Source organism: Geotrypetes seraphini, chromosome 3, assembly GCF_902459505.1.
Source record: "Geotrypetes seraphini chromosome 3, aGeoSer1.1, whole genome shotgun sequence".
Lineage (NCBI taxonomy): Eukaryota > Metazoa > Chordata > Amphibia > Gymnophiona > Dermophiidae > Geotrypetes > Geotrypetes seraphini.
In genome coordinates this window covers 318,399,804-318,416,569 of record NC_047086.1, presented here as the reverse complement: position 1 = coordinate 318,416,569, position 16,766 = coordinate 318,399,804, and the positions used below count along the sequence as shown (strand labels likewise).

Below are 16,766 nucleotides of genomic sequence, written 5' to 3'. Positions count from 1 at the left end.
AAAGTCCCAGGTACACGTCACCATAAACTGCTTATATTGTATGTTGAGCCCTCCTTAATATACTGTACTTATATAAAAATGGCAACTGCAGGCATAAGGGCTATTGTGGTGACAGGTGGGTACAGTTAGTTTTGGGAGGGCTCATGTCGGAGCATAAGCAATATCAACAGCTTACACCTTTAATTTTACTTTTATTTCTGCTCTAGCATTAAGCTGAAGATCCAATGACGTAGCAGAGTACAAAGAGATAAGGGAGAAAATTCTCAAAAAGCCTGCACAATCAAATATTGGCTTAGTTCACAGCTCAAAAGAAGTGCCAGAGTTACAAGACCTCAAATGTCTCTGCTTTGATCACCAGGAGAAAGTGCATTACACACCCATGCTCGGACATCTGTTTTATAGCCACATACTTTAGAAGAGACAACATTAGGACCCCTGAGGAAGACCTCCCGGTCAAAACACGGACTGTTGAGTCCTCTTCACCATTACAAGTTGTGAATATTTGTTTGCTTGAATATCAATAAAAGCCAACATCGGTAATATTGGTTTCCACAGCTTTTTATTTTGGATTTCTCATTCTCTCTGTGGACTCTATGGGTCAACCTTTTAGTTGTCTCTTCTTTTCTTTCTTAGCATAAGGATATTTCTTTTAATTAGGCCCTGTCTTGTACTTCTACTTGCATATCTGTGTTATTTCCCAACTGTAAAACTAAGCATACAACGAGATACTTCAGGCCCACTGATCCAATTCCAGTGGGCATCCTTTCCCAGAAGTAAAAAGCATAGTAATTTATTGGAGTTTAGGTCTCAGGATAACTGAGGTACATCCTGGAGTCTTGTACCTGACAGGAAAAAGCCCAGTATATCTTGTGCATGGCTCCTGTGATCAGAAGTGCCTATTGTCCTGGAAATCAAATTGTGTGTGTGTGTGTAACCTCACTAAATCAGAAAACATTATTGTCAGGAAACCATGTCAGATTTTAGCTTGGGAAAATGCTATTTCGAAGGAAACTGGAATAGGTTTTATGGCCACACTAAAAGTTTGGAAAGGGAAAAGTGCTATCCTCCACTTTGACCAATAGAAATAAACAGTATAAAAAAAATCCTGGTCATCTCAACGGCTGGTTGGGAATTCCTGTCAGTGCCTACCAGGAATCTTTCCCTCTGATGGCCTGACAACTTTCCAGCGAATGAAACTGCATGGCTGTATTGCTCTGGGTGTTTATGACTGAAGACTGAGTTTTCCTTTCCCTTTTCTGAGAATTTGTGTGTGTGTTTTAGAGTTAGGAATCCCTAAGCTTGCTTCTACCTTCTTACCATTTCTTTTGGGACAGAGTGTATCTGTTAGCTGAGCATCTTTACCTACTTCTAAACTAAACTAAACCTTAAGTTTATATACCGCATCATCTCCACGGATGTTGTGGAGCTCGGCACGGTTTACAAGAACTTAAAATATAGGAAAAGAAGGAAAAAAAAGGTTTACATGAACTTATATATAGAAGAAAAGAGTAAGGGGGGATAGAATTACATTTTAGTGAAAAGCCAGGTTTTCAGTTGCTTGCGGAATAATTGGAGGGAGCCCAAGTTCCGCAGCGGGGTAGTAAGGTCCTTCTGCTAGCAACTGATAGAAAAACATTCAGTTGTCACTGGAAAAACATTTTCTCCTGTCCTATTTTCTCTTTGTTCCTCTGTAGGCACAGTATAATAAGAGCCCTGCCATAGAAATTTGCTGTCACATATACCATACATATATATTCCTTTGTGTCTGGCTTGTATTTTTCTTGTGCAAGTATGCTGCTTCTGTCTATGATCTGTGGTGATTCTACCACCTGTAACTCACATGTTAGGTTATAAAATTTCATTTTTGCTTGTGTATTTTTTATATGATACATTGTTCTCTGTGTATGTGTGAAAAATAAAGTTTTTCAGAGATAAAAGATTGTGGTTACTGTCTATGCATAGGTATGTGCATGATAGTTGCAAGGTGTAATAACCTTACACTCGCCATACAGTATAAGTAGGTTATGGTGACATGAACTTAGGACCTTTTTAATGTGACATTCACTGAATGCCCTAGAGTGCCCCCCGTTCTGCTCAGATGTCTGTGTGGTCAGTTTGCTAAGAATGCTGTGTTTTGAATGTTTTCAAAATGTCTAGATAGAGTTTTTTTGTGTTTAGGTTTTTTTGTGTGGGGGGGAAGGGAGGAGCTTGCAGTTTCAAAAATGGACATGTTCTCTACTGAATTTTTGGACATTTCCAAAAACATCCAAACCCAGATTTAGCTGTCAAAAATTCCCCTCCACGTTTCTAAGAAGCCTAATTACCAGAAGGAATTAAATAAGCTAACTTCTGAAAAGACTCATACATAATGTAAAGATAATACATAGATATTTAAAAACTGGAACAAGCATTGGCAATGGGGTTTTGAGCCCAAACTAATAATGACCATCCCATTACTCTGTAAGTGAATTTATTGTTTGTGGTTTTAACTGGTATTCAAATGCCGGGTTCTTGTATGAAACAAGGTGGGTATCATATTGGTCGGCTTGAGGAGTTCTACTTTTCTTACAGAGACACACTGATAATATAATTATTGTAATTAAAAGAATTCCACTTGTTGAGCACAAGGCAGCCAAAATAATGGTGTAGCTTGGTTTAGTTTTCAGTTTCATGCATGGTGATCTTAAAAAGCTGTCATTTACTAGTTCACTTGACCCTGCTTTATTTGAAGCAACCACACAAACCTCATAGGTCATACCTGGCGCCAGCCCATACAGAGTGTACTGCCTTGCTGTGATGTAGATCTCATCAACTACCACTCTGTTCTGGCTACCTTCATGCTGATATATAAGTTGATACTTACGTACTACTGAATTTGGTGCACACCAGTGGACCTGTGCTGAAGTATCAGTTATTTCAGCCACATCTCTAAGTCTGGGTGAATCTGGAATTATGTTTTCCCCAGACAGTCCCGGACAGTAACACCGTGATAAACTCTGAAGTTCCAAGCAAGGCTTTTGGAGGTGTCTACAAGGATCATAATCGCAAAGAATAGCCTTACTTCGGGCTGTGCTTTTCTCTTGATGGTCAATGCCATCATCGTAGTCATCAGACACATAACTAATGGGCACATCTTCATGAGGACTTCTCTGGCTGGGCTTTGCTATTGGTACATTTTTCTGTGATTCATATGTTTGAGTAGTCGTCAGTGCATTGTTGTGAATAAGGGAACCCATGGAAGGTGCATCAGGAAATGGCACTGAATCTTCTGCCCCTTTTGTAGATGGAATATAATTAATATCGTAGAGAGGTGTACTCTGGTCTATTTCAATTGTACTTTGAGAGTGATGGAGATTGGAATCTATAAAGGGCAATATTGGTAATGAAGAAGAACCTATAGCACTAGAGGGAGCATTTGTAAGACTTGGAACTGCGATGTCTCTGTAGGAGTGAGTGTTTATACTGGTTATGTTTTTTGATTGCACAGTAGAATCCACAAAGGGTAATACAGGCAATGTAGGCCCTGCTTCAGCAGTAGAAGGCACATTTGTAAGACTTGTGATGGCTCTGTAGGAGTGGCTGTTTACATTGGTTGTGTTTCCTGGTTGCAAAGCCTTTGAACTCCAATTAGACTGGCATTCATTATGTAATTCTAGCAGCGATAGAGATGATCCTCCATCTTTACTACTGCAGAGCGTTTCTTCTGGCCTGGAAGATGAAATACACATGTTTAAAAAGCACATTTATTTATTTGGTTTTAGCTCATACCCTTTTCAGTAATAGTTCAACATGTGTTAAGTTCAGGAACACTAGCTATTTCCCTGTCTCTGCAAGGCTTACAATCCAACAGGGCAATTCCACTACAGTATAATCTCGTTATAACGGCCCCTCTTATAACGGAACCTCGCCTATAGCAGATGAGGTCCACTGGTCCGGCTGTGCGCCTTTATAAACATACAGAAAATCATCGCATATAGCGGACTTTTGGATATAACGGACAACCAATGTGGTCCCCAGAGCTGCTTTTAGCTGTAGTTTTGTTCAACTATAATGGACATGCAGGTTCCGCCTACAAAGCACGTGGTGTGCTGGTGATATAGTATCAAAATGCAGCCCAGAAGAAAATGGCAGAGTATTTTTCTTTCCAATACAGTACGACATAATTAGAGCAATGGTCCCCAACCCTGTCCTGGAGGACCACCAGGCCAATTGGGTTTTCAGTGAATATGCATGAGAGAGATTTGCATATAATGGAAGTGACAGGCATGCAAATATGCTCCATGCATATTCATTAGGGCTAGCCTGAAAACCCGATTGGCCTGGTGGTCTTCCAGGACAGGGTTGGGGACCACTGCTTTAGAACATCTTTTAATGTTCTGGTTTTGCAATCATTTCCTGCCATACCAATGTTTTGCTGAGTTTTGTTATTGATGTTGCTGATATGCTTGTGCAGAGACTTGTTCATTGATTGTACGTTGTTTCTAGTTGACCTAAATAAAGTTTTTAAAAAATGTAACTCTGGATATAACGGACTGTTTTTCCAGGTCCCTTGAAGTCCATTATAATGAAATTATACTGTATATGTATAAAAGGTGCTAAGAACGGCAGGTATGCAACCTTATAAAATGGCACCTAGTGCCCTTAAGTGCTTTGGGGGAGGAGATTCTATAAATGGAACTCAAAATTTATCACCAGAAAACCTCCCAGTACTAAGCACAATTGTATAAATGGTGTGTGCCCATTATGGAGTTGCATTTAGCAATGTGTTCCAGAGCTTAACTATTCTGTGAGTGAAAAAATATTTCCTCCTATTGTTTTTAAAAGTGCCTTAAGACAATGTAATTTACTTAAATTGTAATCCGCTTAGGCTATAAACAGACTAGAAATGTTAAAAAATAAATAAATACAAGCACCCAGAGTTCTGCCAATTTTTTCCAGGTCTGAAATATTGGCACCATTTACACAATGCCTTCCTGAATGTGCAATATTGTTATTGCGCTGACATGGCATTGTATAAAGGGTGCAAACTAATTCGTATGTGAATTTCATTGTGTTAAGTGTGGGAACTCAGTGGGCTATGGGCAGAGAGGTCCTGATTCTATAAAAGGTGCCTAAAGGTAGCCAATCTAGGCCCTTAACTAACCCCCCTCCCCCTTTTAATCAAGCTATGCTAGAGGCTTTTAGTGTGGGCTGACGAGCTAAGTGCTCTGATGCTCGTAGGAATCTATGAGCAATGGAGCATTTACTGCTCCGGCCTACACTAAAAACCTCTCGTGCAGCTACTTACTGGCATTATTACTATATGTAGATGTTTAAGAAAATGTATTTGTTTTATGGAAGAAATTATTGTATGTGATTATATGTTTAATATTATGATTGTATTTTTGTAAGCTGCCTAGGTAGAGGCGGGTAAGAAATTTTTTTTAAATAAATAAAAAGGGTTGTTAATTGGCTTAAATTAAAATTAATTGGGTGTTAGGTGCCTAACTCGGGGCTGGATCCACTAAGCAACCTGGGGTGGGGGTGGGGGGGGAGTGGGCCGATGGTGAGAGGGAGTGGCCATCCCTCCTGCTGTTTTTGGGGGGGAAGCGGGCAGGGGAATGGTTGCTGGGGGGGGGGCAATGGTCGGCTTTTTTTTAATGGGACAGATAGTGCGCATTTAAGTCACGTAGAACATCTGTGCCATTACAAAAAGCAGAAGCCCTGACAGCAGTGAATTGAATCAATTGCTGTTTGGAAATCGGCCAACACCGCTTTAGTCGCTCTCTTTAGTGAATCTGGGCCTTAGTGTCTAGTCCAACATGCCTACCAGAAAGTAGGTATAGTCCTGTAACATACAAAGGTATAAAATGCTGCATGACATAAAATCATTCAAAAAATTTTTTTTTGTATAGTTCATTGATAAACTATTTATCAATGAACTATACAAAAAAATTTTTTTGATTGAGTGTAAGAGTGCAGCACTGATCGACTGATTGATTGTAATTATTGATTAGCTTCACTCATAAAGATTTTTTCTACATTTTGAGGGCCAGTACAGACTGACATAAAATCATAACATAAATAAATAGTACTTAAAATCAAAAAATGTAAAAAATGGAAGGCCGTGATATGGAACAAAACCCTGATCTTAATCCTATTGAGATGCTGTGGGGTAATTTGAAATAGGCTATACATGCAAGAAACCCCCTCAAACATTTCACAGCTGAAAAAATTCTGCATTGAGGAGTGGGCAGACTTTCCTCAGACCAATGTTAGAGAGGTAGATGGTTACAAGAAGCGTCTCACTGCAGTTATTTCAGGAAAAAGGGGTAACACTAGCTATTAGGGTGTCCTACTTTATTCCTCAGTTAGAATATACATTTTTTGGTCACAAAAAAGACCAGGGCCCACAGAGCTCAAGAACTAGGCAGCCATCTTGAGCTGTGATGTCACCACACCCTCAGAATACACTTTTTGTGGATATCTTTTGCTTCACGAGTAAATCAAGGAAAGTTTTTGTTGTTTAGCTGCAATTACATCACTTTCTTTTCCAGAGATAAATCAAAAAAAGATTTGGCATCAATATGTGAACATTTCTTAAAAAAGAACTGAATATTTCAAGGGGTGCCCTAATTTTTTTCATATAACTAGATGTGAGTAAAAAGATGTTTTACTCTATCTTTAAGCCATAGGAATATACATTTGTTAGCATTTGGTTCATTAGCACATCTTTAAAAATATAGAAGAATATTTACAATGCTGTGGTTAAAATACTGAATTTTACTATAGTTAAATTTACCACAAGAGTCAGTAGTCTGTGGTAACTCAGTACCAGTGGTTAGCAACTTAAACCCCTCCACAGACCGGGAGCACGCAGGGCAGAGCGGGAGAAGAGCAAGACTCGATCTGGGCGTGGGAGCGAACTTTGGCCCTCCCCTCCTGACGGTGCACTGCTGAGCCAGTTAAAAGACTCAGCGCTCAACGGCGCGCAGCTGTTCGGCGCACCGTCAAAGGCGCGCATCAAAGGCGCTCGCCTTAGCGAGAGCGCCTTTGCGAAGCGACCAAGAAGAAACCAGACATCCACACCAGACCTCTCTACCACAACCTCCATTCCTAAAATCTCCTCCACAACTCATACTCCTACCCAAACAAAGTACATGAACAACAACCTAATCACTGAGAACAACGCTGCCTATTACCACCTGCTTCAACCTTCATAATGAAGCTAACACCACAAACAAACACCCAGATCCTCCTATTGATAATCCTTCTTATCTCCAGCTGTAAGGTAGAAGCAAACAATCTACCCAACATTCCCACCAACTCAATTACAAACAAAACACTTCACCATAACAGGAGAGCTCCATCAGACAGAAACCCTAACCACCAAACAAACTTTCAACACCCCATAACACCTACATGGGGAAGAAGAGCAACACAACCTAAAACCAAACCTCACCAGAATCCAAAATCTTTCACCTACCCTAAAACAAATCAGAAACACCATACCGAAACCACAACTCTTAAATGTGCCTACCTAAACATCAGAGCCCTAGGCCCCAAAACAGACCTCATAAAAAACTGGTTAAAAAACAAAAACCTAGACTGCCTCTTCCTCACAGAGACCTGGCTTACATTAGACACAGACCCTAGAATCACGGAAGTCTGCCCTCAAGGATACAAAATTACAGTGACTTGCAGAGAGAAAAAAAGAGGAGGAGGTTTAGCAATCCTAATTAAAGACTCCCTAACCCTAAACATTCTGGAAAAGACATCCACCCCACACTTGGACCTTCTAGCATGTCAAATATCAGCCACCACACTAAAAAAACTCACTAAACTGCATGCTCTGCTATATAACACCAGGAAACTAGGCCATGGTTAGGCCCGAATTTGAAAACATCATATACCAAAACTCACTTACAGCAGCACACAACCTTATCCTAGGAGACCTAAACCTTCATCTTGAAGACCATTCATCCAAACCAGTACAGAACCTCCTGTCCTTCCTCAAAGCCTTATCCTTCCAAATTTTAAACCCTCAAACGACTCATGAAAAAGGGCACCAACTTGATATTGCAGCCTTCATGTCCCACCAAACATCCACTCCAGAAATTCAAACACCTAATGGAACCTGGTTCCCATCCCTCTGGACAGATCACTACCCATACACCTTCAAAATTAACTGGACCAAAAACAAAACCAAACCTACATCCAAAACAACAACCTACACAGCATGCAAACATATTGAGCCTACCATATTCTGGTCAAAAGTAGATGAAACAATCCAAGAAGACAATCCCAAAGACTTCATAGCACACTGGGGCAAACTGAGCAATAACATCCTTGACAAACAAACCCTACTACGAACCAAAACCAGAACCTGCAGAAGATCAGACTCAAGAGACAATGTAGACATATGGAAAGAAAATGGAGAAAAATCAATCTAAATCACACAAAAACCGCCTGGAATAAAACTACCAAGCAATACAAACTTCTATTAAAAGAAAAGAGAAAAAAACATTACTCAAACCTAATAGGCATGGAAACCCAAGACACCAAAAAATTATTCCCAATATTAAAAGATCAAACAAACACCAAATTCTCCTCTTCAGCCTCTCTCCTAGCAGAACACTTCAAGAATAAAATCACAAACACCAGAGCTTCCCTCAAAAATAAACCAGCCCACCTAATTGATGTCATAATACCTCCTACAGAAAAAGAATCATGCGCTACAGACAGAACTTGGTCCCAATTCCCAAAGATACACTGGACCGAATTCAACAAACTCTACAATAAATACAGCCATGCATTCTGTGAACTCAACCACTGCCCACCCTATCTCCTATCATCAGTGAGCACTAAGTGCCGTACCCTACTCCTACACTGGATACAAACCATGCAGATGGCACCTTCCCAACTAATCTCAGCAAAATCATCATCACCCCACTCCTAAAAGACCCAAAAGGTCCAACAGACAACCCATCCAATTACAGACCAATCGCCTCAATACCTCTATATATCAAACTAACAGAAGGACTAGTAGCCAAATTCCTCAACAACTATCTCGAAGACCATAACCTACTCCACCCCACGCAATCTGGCTTCAGAACTAACTTCAGTACTGAGTCACTATTAGGCTCCCTTATAGACACAGCAAGACAACACCTCAGCACTGGAAAAAAAATGTTGCTAATACAGCTGGACCTGATGGCAGCTTTCGACCTAGTTGACCATAACATACTTCTCCAAATTTTGGATACAATAGGCATCTCAGACAAAGTATACTCATGGTTTGAAGGCTTCTTAAAATCCAGATCATACAAAGTAAAATCAGACAAGGAAAAATCCAAACCGTGGTCCAACCCCTGCGGAGTCCCACAAGGATCTCCTCTATCCCCTACACTCTTCAACCTATATACAGCCTCTCTCGGCGTGTACCTGAACAAACAAGGTCTAACCTTTTACAGCTATGCTGATGACATCACCATCCTCATACCCTTTGACCAACCAAAGCTAGCAATGACAGACACACTACACCAAACACAAACTGAAACTCAAACCAGACAAAACTAAATTCATCCTCCTAGAAAATAACAAAGTCCCTACCACTACCAACATAGTAATCAACTCTATCAACTACCCTCTACAAACCTCCCTAAAACTACTTGGAATGACTATTGACAGGGGCTGCACCATGCAACCACAAATAAACAAAACGATACAGAAATCTTTCGCAGTCATGAGGAACCTAAGACAAGTCCGAAAATTCTTCGAAAGACCACAATTTCTGCTTCTAGTACAATCACTAATCCTCAGTATACTTGACTACTGCAACATCCTCTACCTCCCCTGCCCAGCAACAATGATTAAACAACTACAAACAATCCAAAACACAGCTTTGAGATTCGTATATTCATTGAAGAAATATGATCACATCAATGAGGCATACATCGACTCACACTGGCTTCCAATCCAAGAAAGAATACAATTCAAATTTTACTGTACACTATTTAAAACTATTAACGGGAACAGCACAACCTACTTAAACAACCGCTTTATCCAAACTACCTCTACCAGGCATAGAAAAACATACACCCCTTTCACTCACCCCACAATCAAGGAAGTAAAACAGAAAAAACTTTATGACGGCCTACTAGCCACTCAAGCAGCAAGACTGGATAACCAAATTTCCACCCTATTGACATCAACCCCTGACTACAAGAGGTTCAGAAAGGATATAAAAACTATACTCTTCAAGAAATCCCTGAGTAAAGCCTAATACCACGAACACCTCCCCTACCCCTGATCCTACCTTTCCCTCTCTCAGAAACAATCTCCGATCCAACTTTGTAATCCTTCCCTCCACAACTCTTATTGTAATGCGCTTTGAACCGAAAGGTAATGGCGGAATAGAAATGTAATGTAAATATCACAACGGGCACTCAGCTTCATGAAAGGGTCCTTTTATTAAGGTGCGCTAACCAATTTACTGTTCACTAAAAATTAGCACGTGCTAAAGTGCCCATAGGAATATAATGGATGTCTTAGCATTTAGTGCACACTAAACCAGTTAGCACACCTTAATAAAAGAACCACAAAATTCATTATATTTTGTCTCTATGAGTATATGGCTGCTAATATAATTGCTTGATGCCCACAGGTGCATTCTTAAAGGAAATGAAGGTTTTTCTAGCACTCAGACTCCCCCCCACCCCCCGAGTTTCCAAGTTTTATTAAAATTTGTTGAAACCCCTATCATGAATTCTAAGTGTTTTACAATATTAAAAACAAGGGGGGACTTAAAAACAATAGGTAAGTTTTGGTGAAATACAATATTAACAAGAAAAGCAGACATAAAGAGGGAAGAAACATGAGAAGGGGGCGGGAGAAGGTCCTCTTTGAAAAAGGCTGGAAGAGGAGAGAGTGTAGAAAAAGGAACAGGTGATTACTCAAAGGCGTCTTTCTCAGTTTCGTAAGATTCTTTTTATTTACATCCAAAGGTGTTTTTGTTCTTTCAGGAAGCTCAGATATATAAGATGAAATAAAGACAGTAAAAAAAATATAATTACCTTAGCAGTACAACTGTTGTAGGATCTGAAAGGAGCCAGGAGAGCTCACAGCTGCATTTTAAAGGATTCCCATAAAGGTTGATCTTCAATGTTTTTGACTTGATGCTCCAAGAGTTCAACGTGCTCAAGTTACAGCTGCAGTATGGAAAGCAAAGCAATCGTTAAGGCCTACACACACTGAGGATGCGTCTGTCCCTAGAGGATCCCTGCAAGCCTGGAGGGGATTCCTGAGGACCTGGAGGGGGAATCCCTGTGGACTCCTTGGGATTCTTGTTGCCCCTGTTCCCATGCAGCTCTCTAGGTCAGGGGTAGGCAATTCCAGTCCTCAAGAGCCAGAGCCAGGTCAGGTTTTCAGGATCTCCACCATGAATATGTATGAGATGGATTTGTACGCACTGCCTCCTTGAAATGCAAATCCATCTTATGCATATTTATTGTGGATATCCTGAAAACTAGACTTGGCTCCGGCTCTCGAGGACCGGAATTGCCTACCCCTGCTCTAGGTTGTGCACCAATGTAGTCATTAGCGCATGTTAACTGCTAGGATTTAAAGCAAGGTCCTGATTCTATAAGACACCCACAGACACCTAGCTCAGGGATCTCAAAGTCCCTCCTTGAGGGCCGCAATCCAGTCGGGTTTTCAGGATTTCCCCAATGAATATGCATTGAAAGCAGTGCATGCACATAGATCTCATGCATATTCATTGGGGAAATCTTGAAAACCCAACTGGATTGCGGCCCTCAAAGAGGGACTTTGAGACCTATGACCTAGCTGATCTAGGCACCTACTGTAACTTAATTTTTAATTTGGCTTAATCGGTGCTAATAATTGAAAGTACCATTAAAAATCAATTAATTTGCTGATAGGCGCCTTAATACATAGGTGCCTACCACTTCAAGGTAGGTGTCTACACTGAGGCACATACCAGCATCTACATGGCAAGTAGGCGTGACTAGGGGTAGATTCAGGGTGGAGTTTGGGCACGGATTAAGTTGGGCGCCGGTAGGTGCCTACCTTAAGTGCACTCATGGAGACCAAGAAAACTCAGGCCTAAATGGAAGTGCCTAAGGATTCTATAAATGGACCTAGCGCTTGATTGACAACCATGTTGAATGGCGCCTGGAGTTAGACGCTGTTTATAGAATCGGGGCCTTGGTGACTCCTTGGTAGGAGCATTAACTCAGCTGTGCGTGTTACCTAGGATGCGCTAACAGGACAATGTCACCACACCCATGCGATGCCTTCTTTCAGAAAAATTCCCTAATGCGCACTAACAGGTATATTACTCCAGGACACCTTGACACAGTTATGCATTAATCCTAATAGCACACATTAAAGGCTTAACACCATTTAGTAAACATCGCCCCCCCCCCCCTAGGTTTTTACTGAGGCTGTGGAGGGCTAAGTGACTTGTCCAAGATCACAACAGTGGGATTTGAACCAGTCTTCCCCGATTGTCAGCTGAGTGTTCTAACCACTAGGCTATTCCTTTTTTTTAATAAATTCTTTATTCATTTTTATGTCAAGTGTAACAAAAAGTAACATTGTTTTAACTTAAATATATCATTTGAAATTCTATAATTAATCATACTCAATATATTTTATCCCATTCCCTCCCAACTCTTCAATATATCATAACACATATATCATATAATAAAGACTTTCCTTTCATTCAAAACACCTAGTGAAAATTCAAAAAATTACCCCCTCCCCATTATTTCATTTGTACTAACCAGGGAAATGATATTTATTCATTGTAATAATTTGTTAATGGCCCCCACGCATCTTGAAATTTGTTAAAATTTCCTTTCTGAAGAGCTAATGTTCTTTCCATTTTATAAATATGACAGCTTTGGATTTTGCGATCTACTTCTATAAGTGATAGATTTTGCAAAACTATATATAGCTCTTCCCTCAATCATTTCTCCAAAACCCAGGTCCCAACAAGCAGCTGACACTTAATTATAACTCAAAGATGATGTAAATAACGACTAAAGTCTTGAAATATACGTGCATTGCAGTTACAAACTAGAACATACATGCAGTGGTGTAGCTAGGACTGAATGGGCCTCGGACAGAAAAATTGAGATGGGTACCCCTTTAACACTATTGTTCCAAGGGTAGTGTGGACCGGTAGGAGAAGGGGAGGGGACACATTTCCTAAAGTTGACATATTACAATTAGAAAAAATATATATTTTTCCTACCTTTGAACATTGGTTTTGTTCTAATGTCTCTCTTTTGTTTCTTTCAACTCTCTAGGATTTCCTGTCCTTTTGATATTTCTTCTCTGTGTCCACCATCCATCCTATCCAGTGTCTCCCCTCTGTGTCCCTGTCCCTATCCTCTCCCCATGTCCAGCATCACTCTTATGTGTCCTTATCTTACTCAGTCCAACTTACTCCTCTTTGTCCCTATTCCTCCCCTTGTATCCAGTTTTGCCCCTCTGCATCTCTGTCCCTATGCTCCATCCATTACCTCTTTTCTGTTCCTTTCCTTCTACTGAACATGTCCAGATTCTCTTCTCTCTTCCCTTTCTCCTGGACCCCCACCCCTGATCTCTCCACTCTTCCTAGTCTGGCATCTCTCTCACCCTCCTTCTGTTAATCCAGTGTCTTGATCTTTCTTTTCCCTCTGCTTCCCCTCAGTCCAGCATCTGCTCTTCTTTTCCCTCTCCCCTTTGGTCCAGCTTTCTGTCTTTCTTCCCTTTGCTTCTTCCTCCTCCCACAGTATCTAGGATCTCTCCCCCTCTCTTCTCCCTTCACTTTGCTCTAGGTCTGTTGCTCTTTCTTTCCAAGTCTAGCATCTCCCCCACTTCTTCACTGGCTTCTTTATTTAGTCTAGCTTCCTTCCCCTTGCTTGTCTTCCAAATGTTGCAGTGTGCTGCTGGCAGAAACTATGGTGAAACAGTCTCTCTCTGGTCAGCACAGCCTTTCCTCTTTTGTATCCTATCTCACTGATGCAACTTCTGTGAACAAAACACATTGAGGAAAAGTTCTAACAGCCAGAGGGTGACTGCTTTCAATATATTCTCTGCTGGTGAGTGCTGCAGCATTTGAAGGCACAAAAGGGAGAAAGAAAATCCAATGTAGTCTGCAGTAAACAACAGCAACCAGAAAACAACGAACAGATTGCAGATAATGTACAAGATGCAGGCGTTGTTTATTAGTAAATGCAGTAACATATATAACCTTATAGCCAACCAAGGGACCCGACACGGTCCGTGTTTCGGATAACACGCCTTCCTCAGGGGTCCATGGTGGTTAAGGTATAAAGCAAACTGCATAAAAGATAACAAACACACGCCAATCACGATCAAATGGGGTCAAGCAAGTCTTACACAATGCCATTACTAATAAACAACGCCTGCATCTTGTACATTATCTGTAGTCTGTTCGTTGTTTTCTTGAATATTAACACACATACACACTCCCGGTTTATATTACACATGCCATTATGTAAGACTTGCTTGACCCCATTTGATCGTGATTGGCGTGTGTTTGTTATCTTTTATGCAGTTTGCTTTATACCTTAACCACCAAGGACCCCTGAGGAAGGCGTGTTATCCGAAACACGGACCGTGTCGGGTCCCTTGGTTGGCTATAAGGTTGTATATGTTACTGCATTTACTAATAAACAACGCCTGCATCTTGTACATTATCTGCAGCATTTGAAGGACCAGCAAGAGAAGGGGAGTTAGACGCATGCCAGACCTGGATGTGGGGGATGAAGAGGGAGGGATAGTACAACTTCAGGCAGCCCCTACCATTGGGCAGTCCTAAGCATTTTGCCCAGGGCCCTGCATACATATGTGCTTCTATGGTCTATCCAAGCCATGTCCAGGCTATACCTCCTTCCAATGTGTGCATGCATTGGGTGTAGGCATGTAAGTAGCAGGATTTCTAAAATCACCATTTAACACATGCATGCTTATTCATCTGCAAATCGCCTTTTTACCTATAAAGTGTCAGCACTTAGATAACTTAAATGGATAGCCCATATTTAATTTTTAAAAATCAGCTACAAAATAAAGTATGTGATTATGCAGGCTACAGATTACCACCTGCAAGTTGAATAGTTTATATGTTATTGTTCATGTCTAGATTTTTGTGGCTAGACATACTTTTGTGTAATGCATATTATGATGAGGTCACGAAGGAGACCATAATAATTTTGAAGGCCGCAAAGCCTCTTCTAACCTCATCCCTTTCATATCTGTAGCTGTTAGATGCATTCGATGAAGCGGACTCCAGTCCTTGAATGCTCTTGTCTCAATAAATTGGTACCACCTGTCTTTGTTTAGCTAGTAGCATTGCTTTTTACAATCTGAACAGATTCTGAATAGGTCCTTTTTCTTGGCACATGGTTTCAGTCGAAACTAAAAGAAGTGAACATGGCGCTTCATTGTATTTCTCTACTGCATGACGACTGTATTAAGGAAAGTATATATCATTGACATGGAATGTGCTTAACTTAGTAAGTGCATCGTGCACCCTGTAATTTTTTCCCACAAATATTTGAGCTACTTGCCACAGGATCTGGTTTCTGCGAACCAATGCACTATCAATTTAAGGGGACACTGCCATTAATAAACAAGCAGTTTTCCTTTCTTTTTTTCTGTCTGTTTGTTAGAAATTGAATATAAATAGCAAATGAACAATATTATTAAGCATGGTGGTCTAATGGCCTTTGATCCTTTCTGTTACCATTTTTTTTTCTTGTTCATTCGTGCTGCCCATTGCCTTTGAACAGCATTTGGCCATGACTTCATCGATATTGGCGCACTGTAGGTTTACTTGAGCAGACGTCTAGTCGTGTTTGTTTGAAACTTGCTTTGATGTTAACTTTTGGATGCTACATTTTCAAGAAAGTGAGACCAAGGGTAGTTTAAAAATTTTCATTCCCCATCATTTAAACTTTGATATTTTTAGCGTGACCCTTTTTAATGTAGTATTCTATTAGTGTTCCCACTTTTATTATTGCCATTTTTATAAAAATGATACTTTTTATAATATAGATACTGGTTTTCAAAGAAGCTCTTAATCCTGTAATTTTAAGAAGCCTTTCTGATTTTGTATTCCCAAGTTTTTATTTGCCTAGTGGAGTAGTAATGGGAGGGGGTAAGACCGCCCCAGGCACCCTCTTAGTGGGGGTACTGGCACCTTTCCCGCCTGGGCTCTCCCTCTGAAGTCACTTCCTGGTCACGGGACCAAGGAGTGACATCAGAGGAAGAGCCCAGCTGGCGTGGGCATCAGGTTGGAGATACTGCTTGCACTGGCAAACTTAAAGAGGTACCGGGTGGTGGTGGGGGAGTGTGCTTGCGGTGGGAGGGTGGGAAGGGAGCGGGAAGTGGAGAAGAGGGCGGGGGAGGGGTGCTACTGCCCCGGGTGCCTCCTACCCTCACTACGTCACTGTATTTGTTCTTCTGGAGAGTATCAGTGGACAGTATTTAGCATTCAAAAGCATACCATGTTTAACAAAAAGTATACTAAACTTGTTTTCTGCATAATGTTATCAAAACTTGATCAATTTTAATAACATTTAGGATATATCATCCTGAGTAAATTTACAATAAACCTACTTTTGTGCCAGCCACGTCATCAAAACATCATCACCACCACCTAGTGATTATCATCATGATATGGACAGATGCCATTTTGCTTCAAACATAAACAGTTTACTAGGGTTACCGTATGGGTCATGGCATAGAAA

At 40.7% G+C, this 16,766-nt stretch overlaps 1 protein-coding gene across 1 annotated transcript in view; it reads right to left on the bottom strand.

The window, feature by feature from the left end:
- Window positions 1-1,482: 1,482 nt before the first annotated feature.
- Window positions 1,483-16,766, bottom strand: part of LRRN4 (leucine rich repeat neuronal 4) — a 29,286-nt gene continuing 14,002 nt past the window's right edge. Inside the window, exons 4-5 of the mRNA XM_033939313.1 lie at window positions 11,055-11,189; window positions 1,483-3,708 (exon numbers count right to left, since the gene is read on the bottom strand). Coding sequence (XP_033795204.1) covers window positions 2,454-3,708; window positions 11,055-11,189 — 1,390 coding nt within the window. The 3' untranslated portion in view covers window positions 1,483-2,453. The remainder of the gene's footprint in view (window positions 3,709-11,054; window positions 11,190-16,766) is intronic.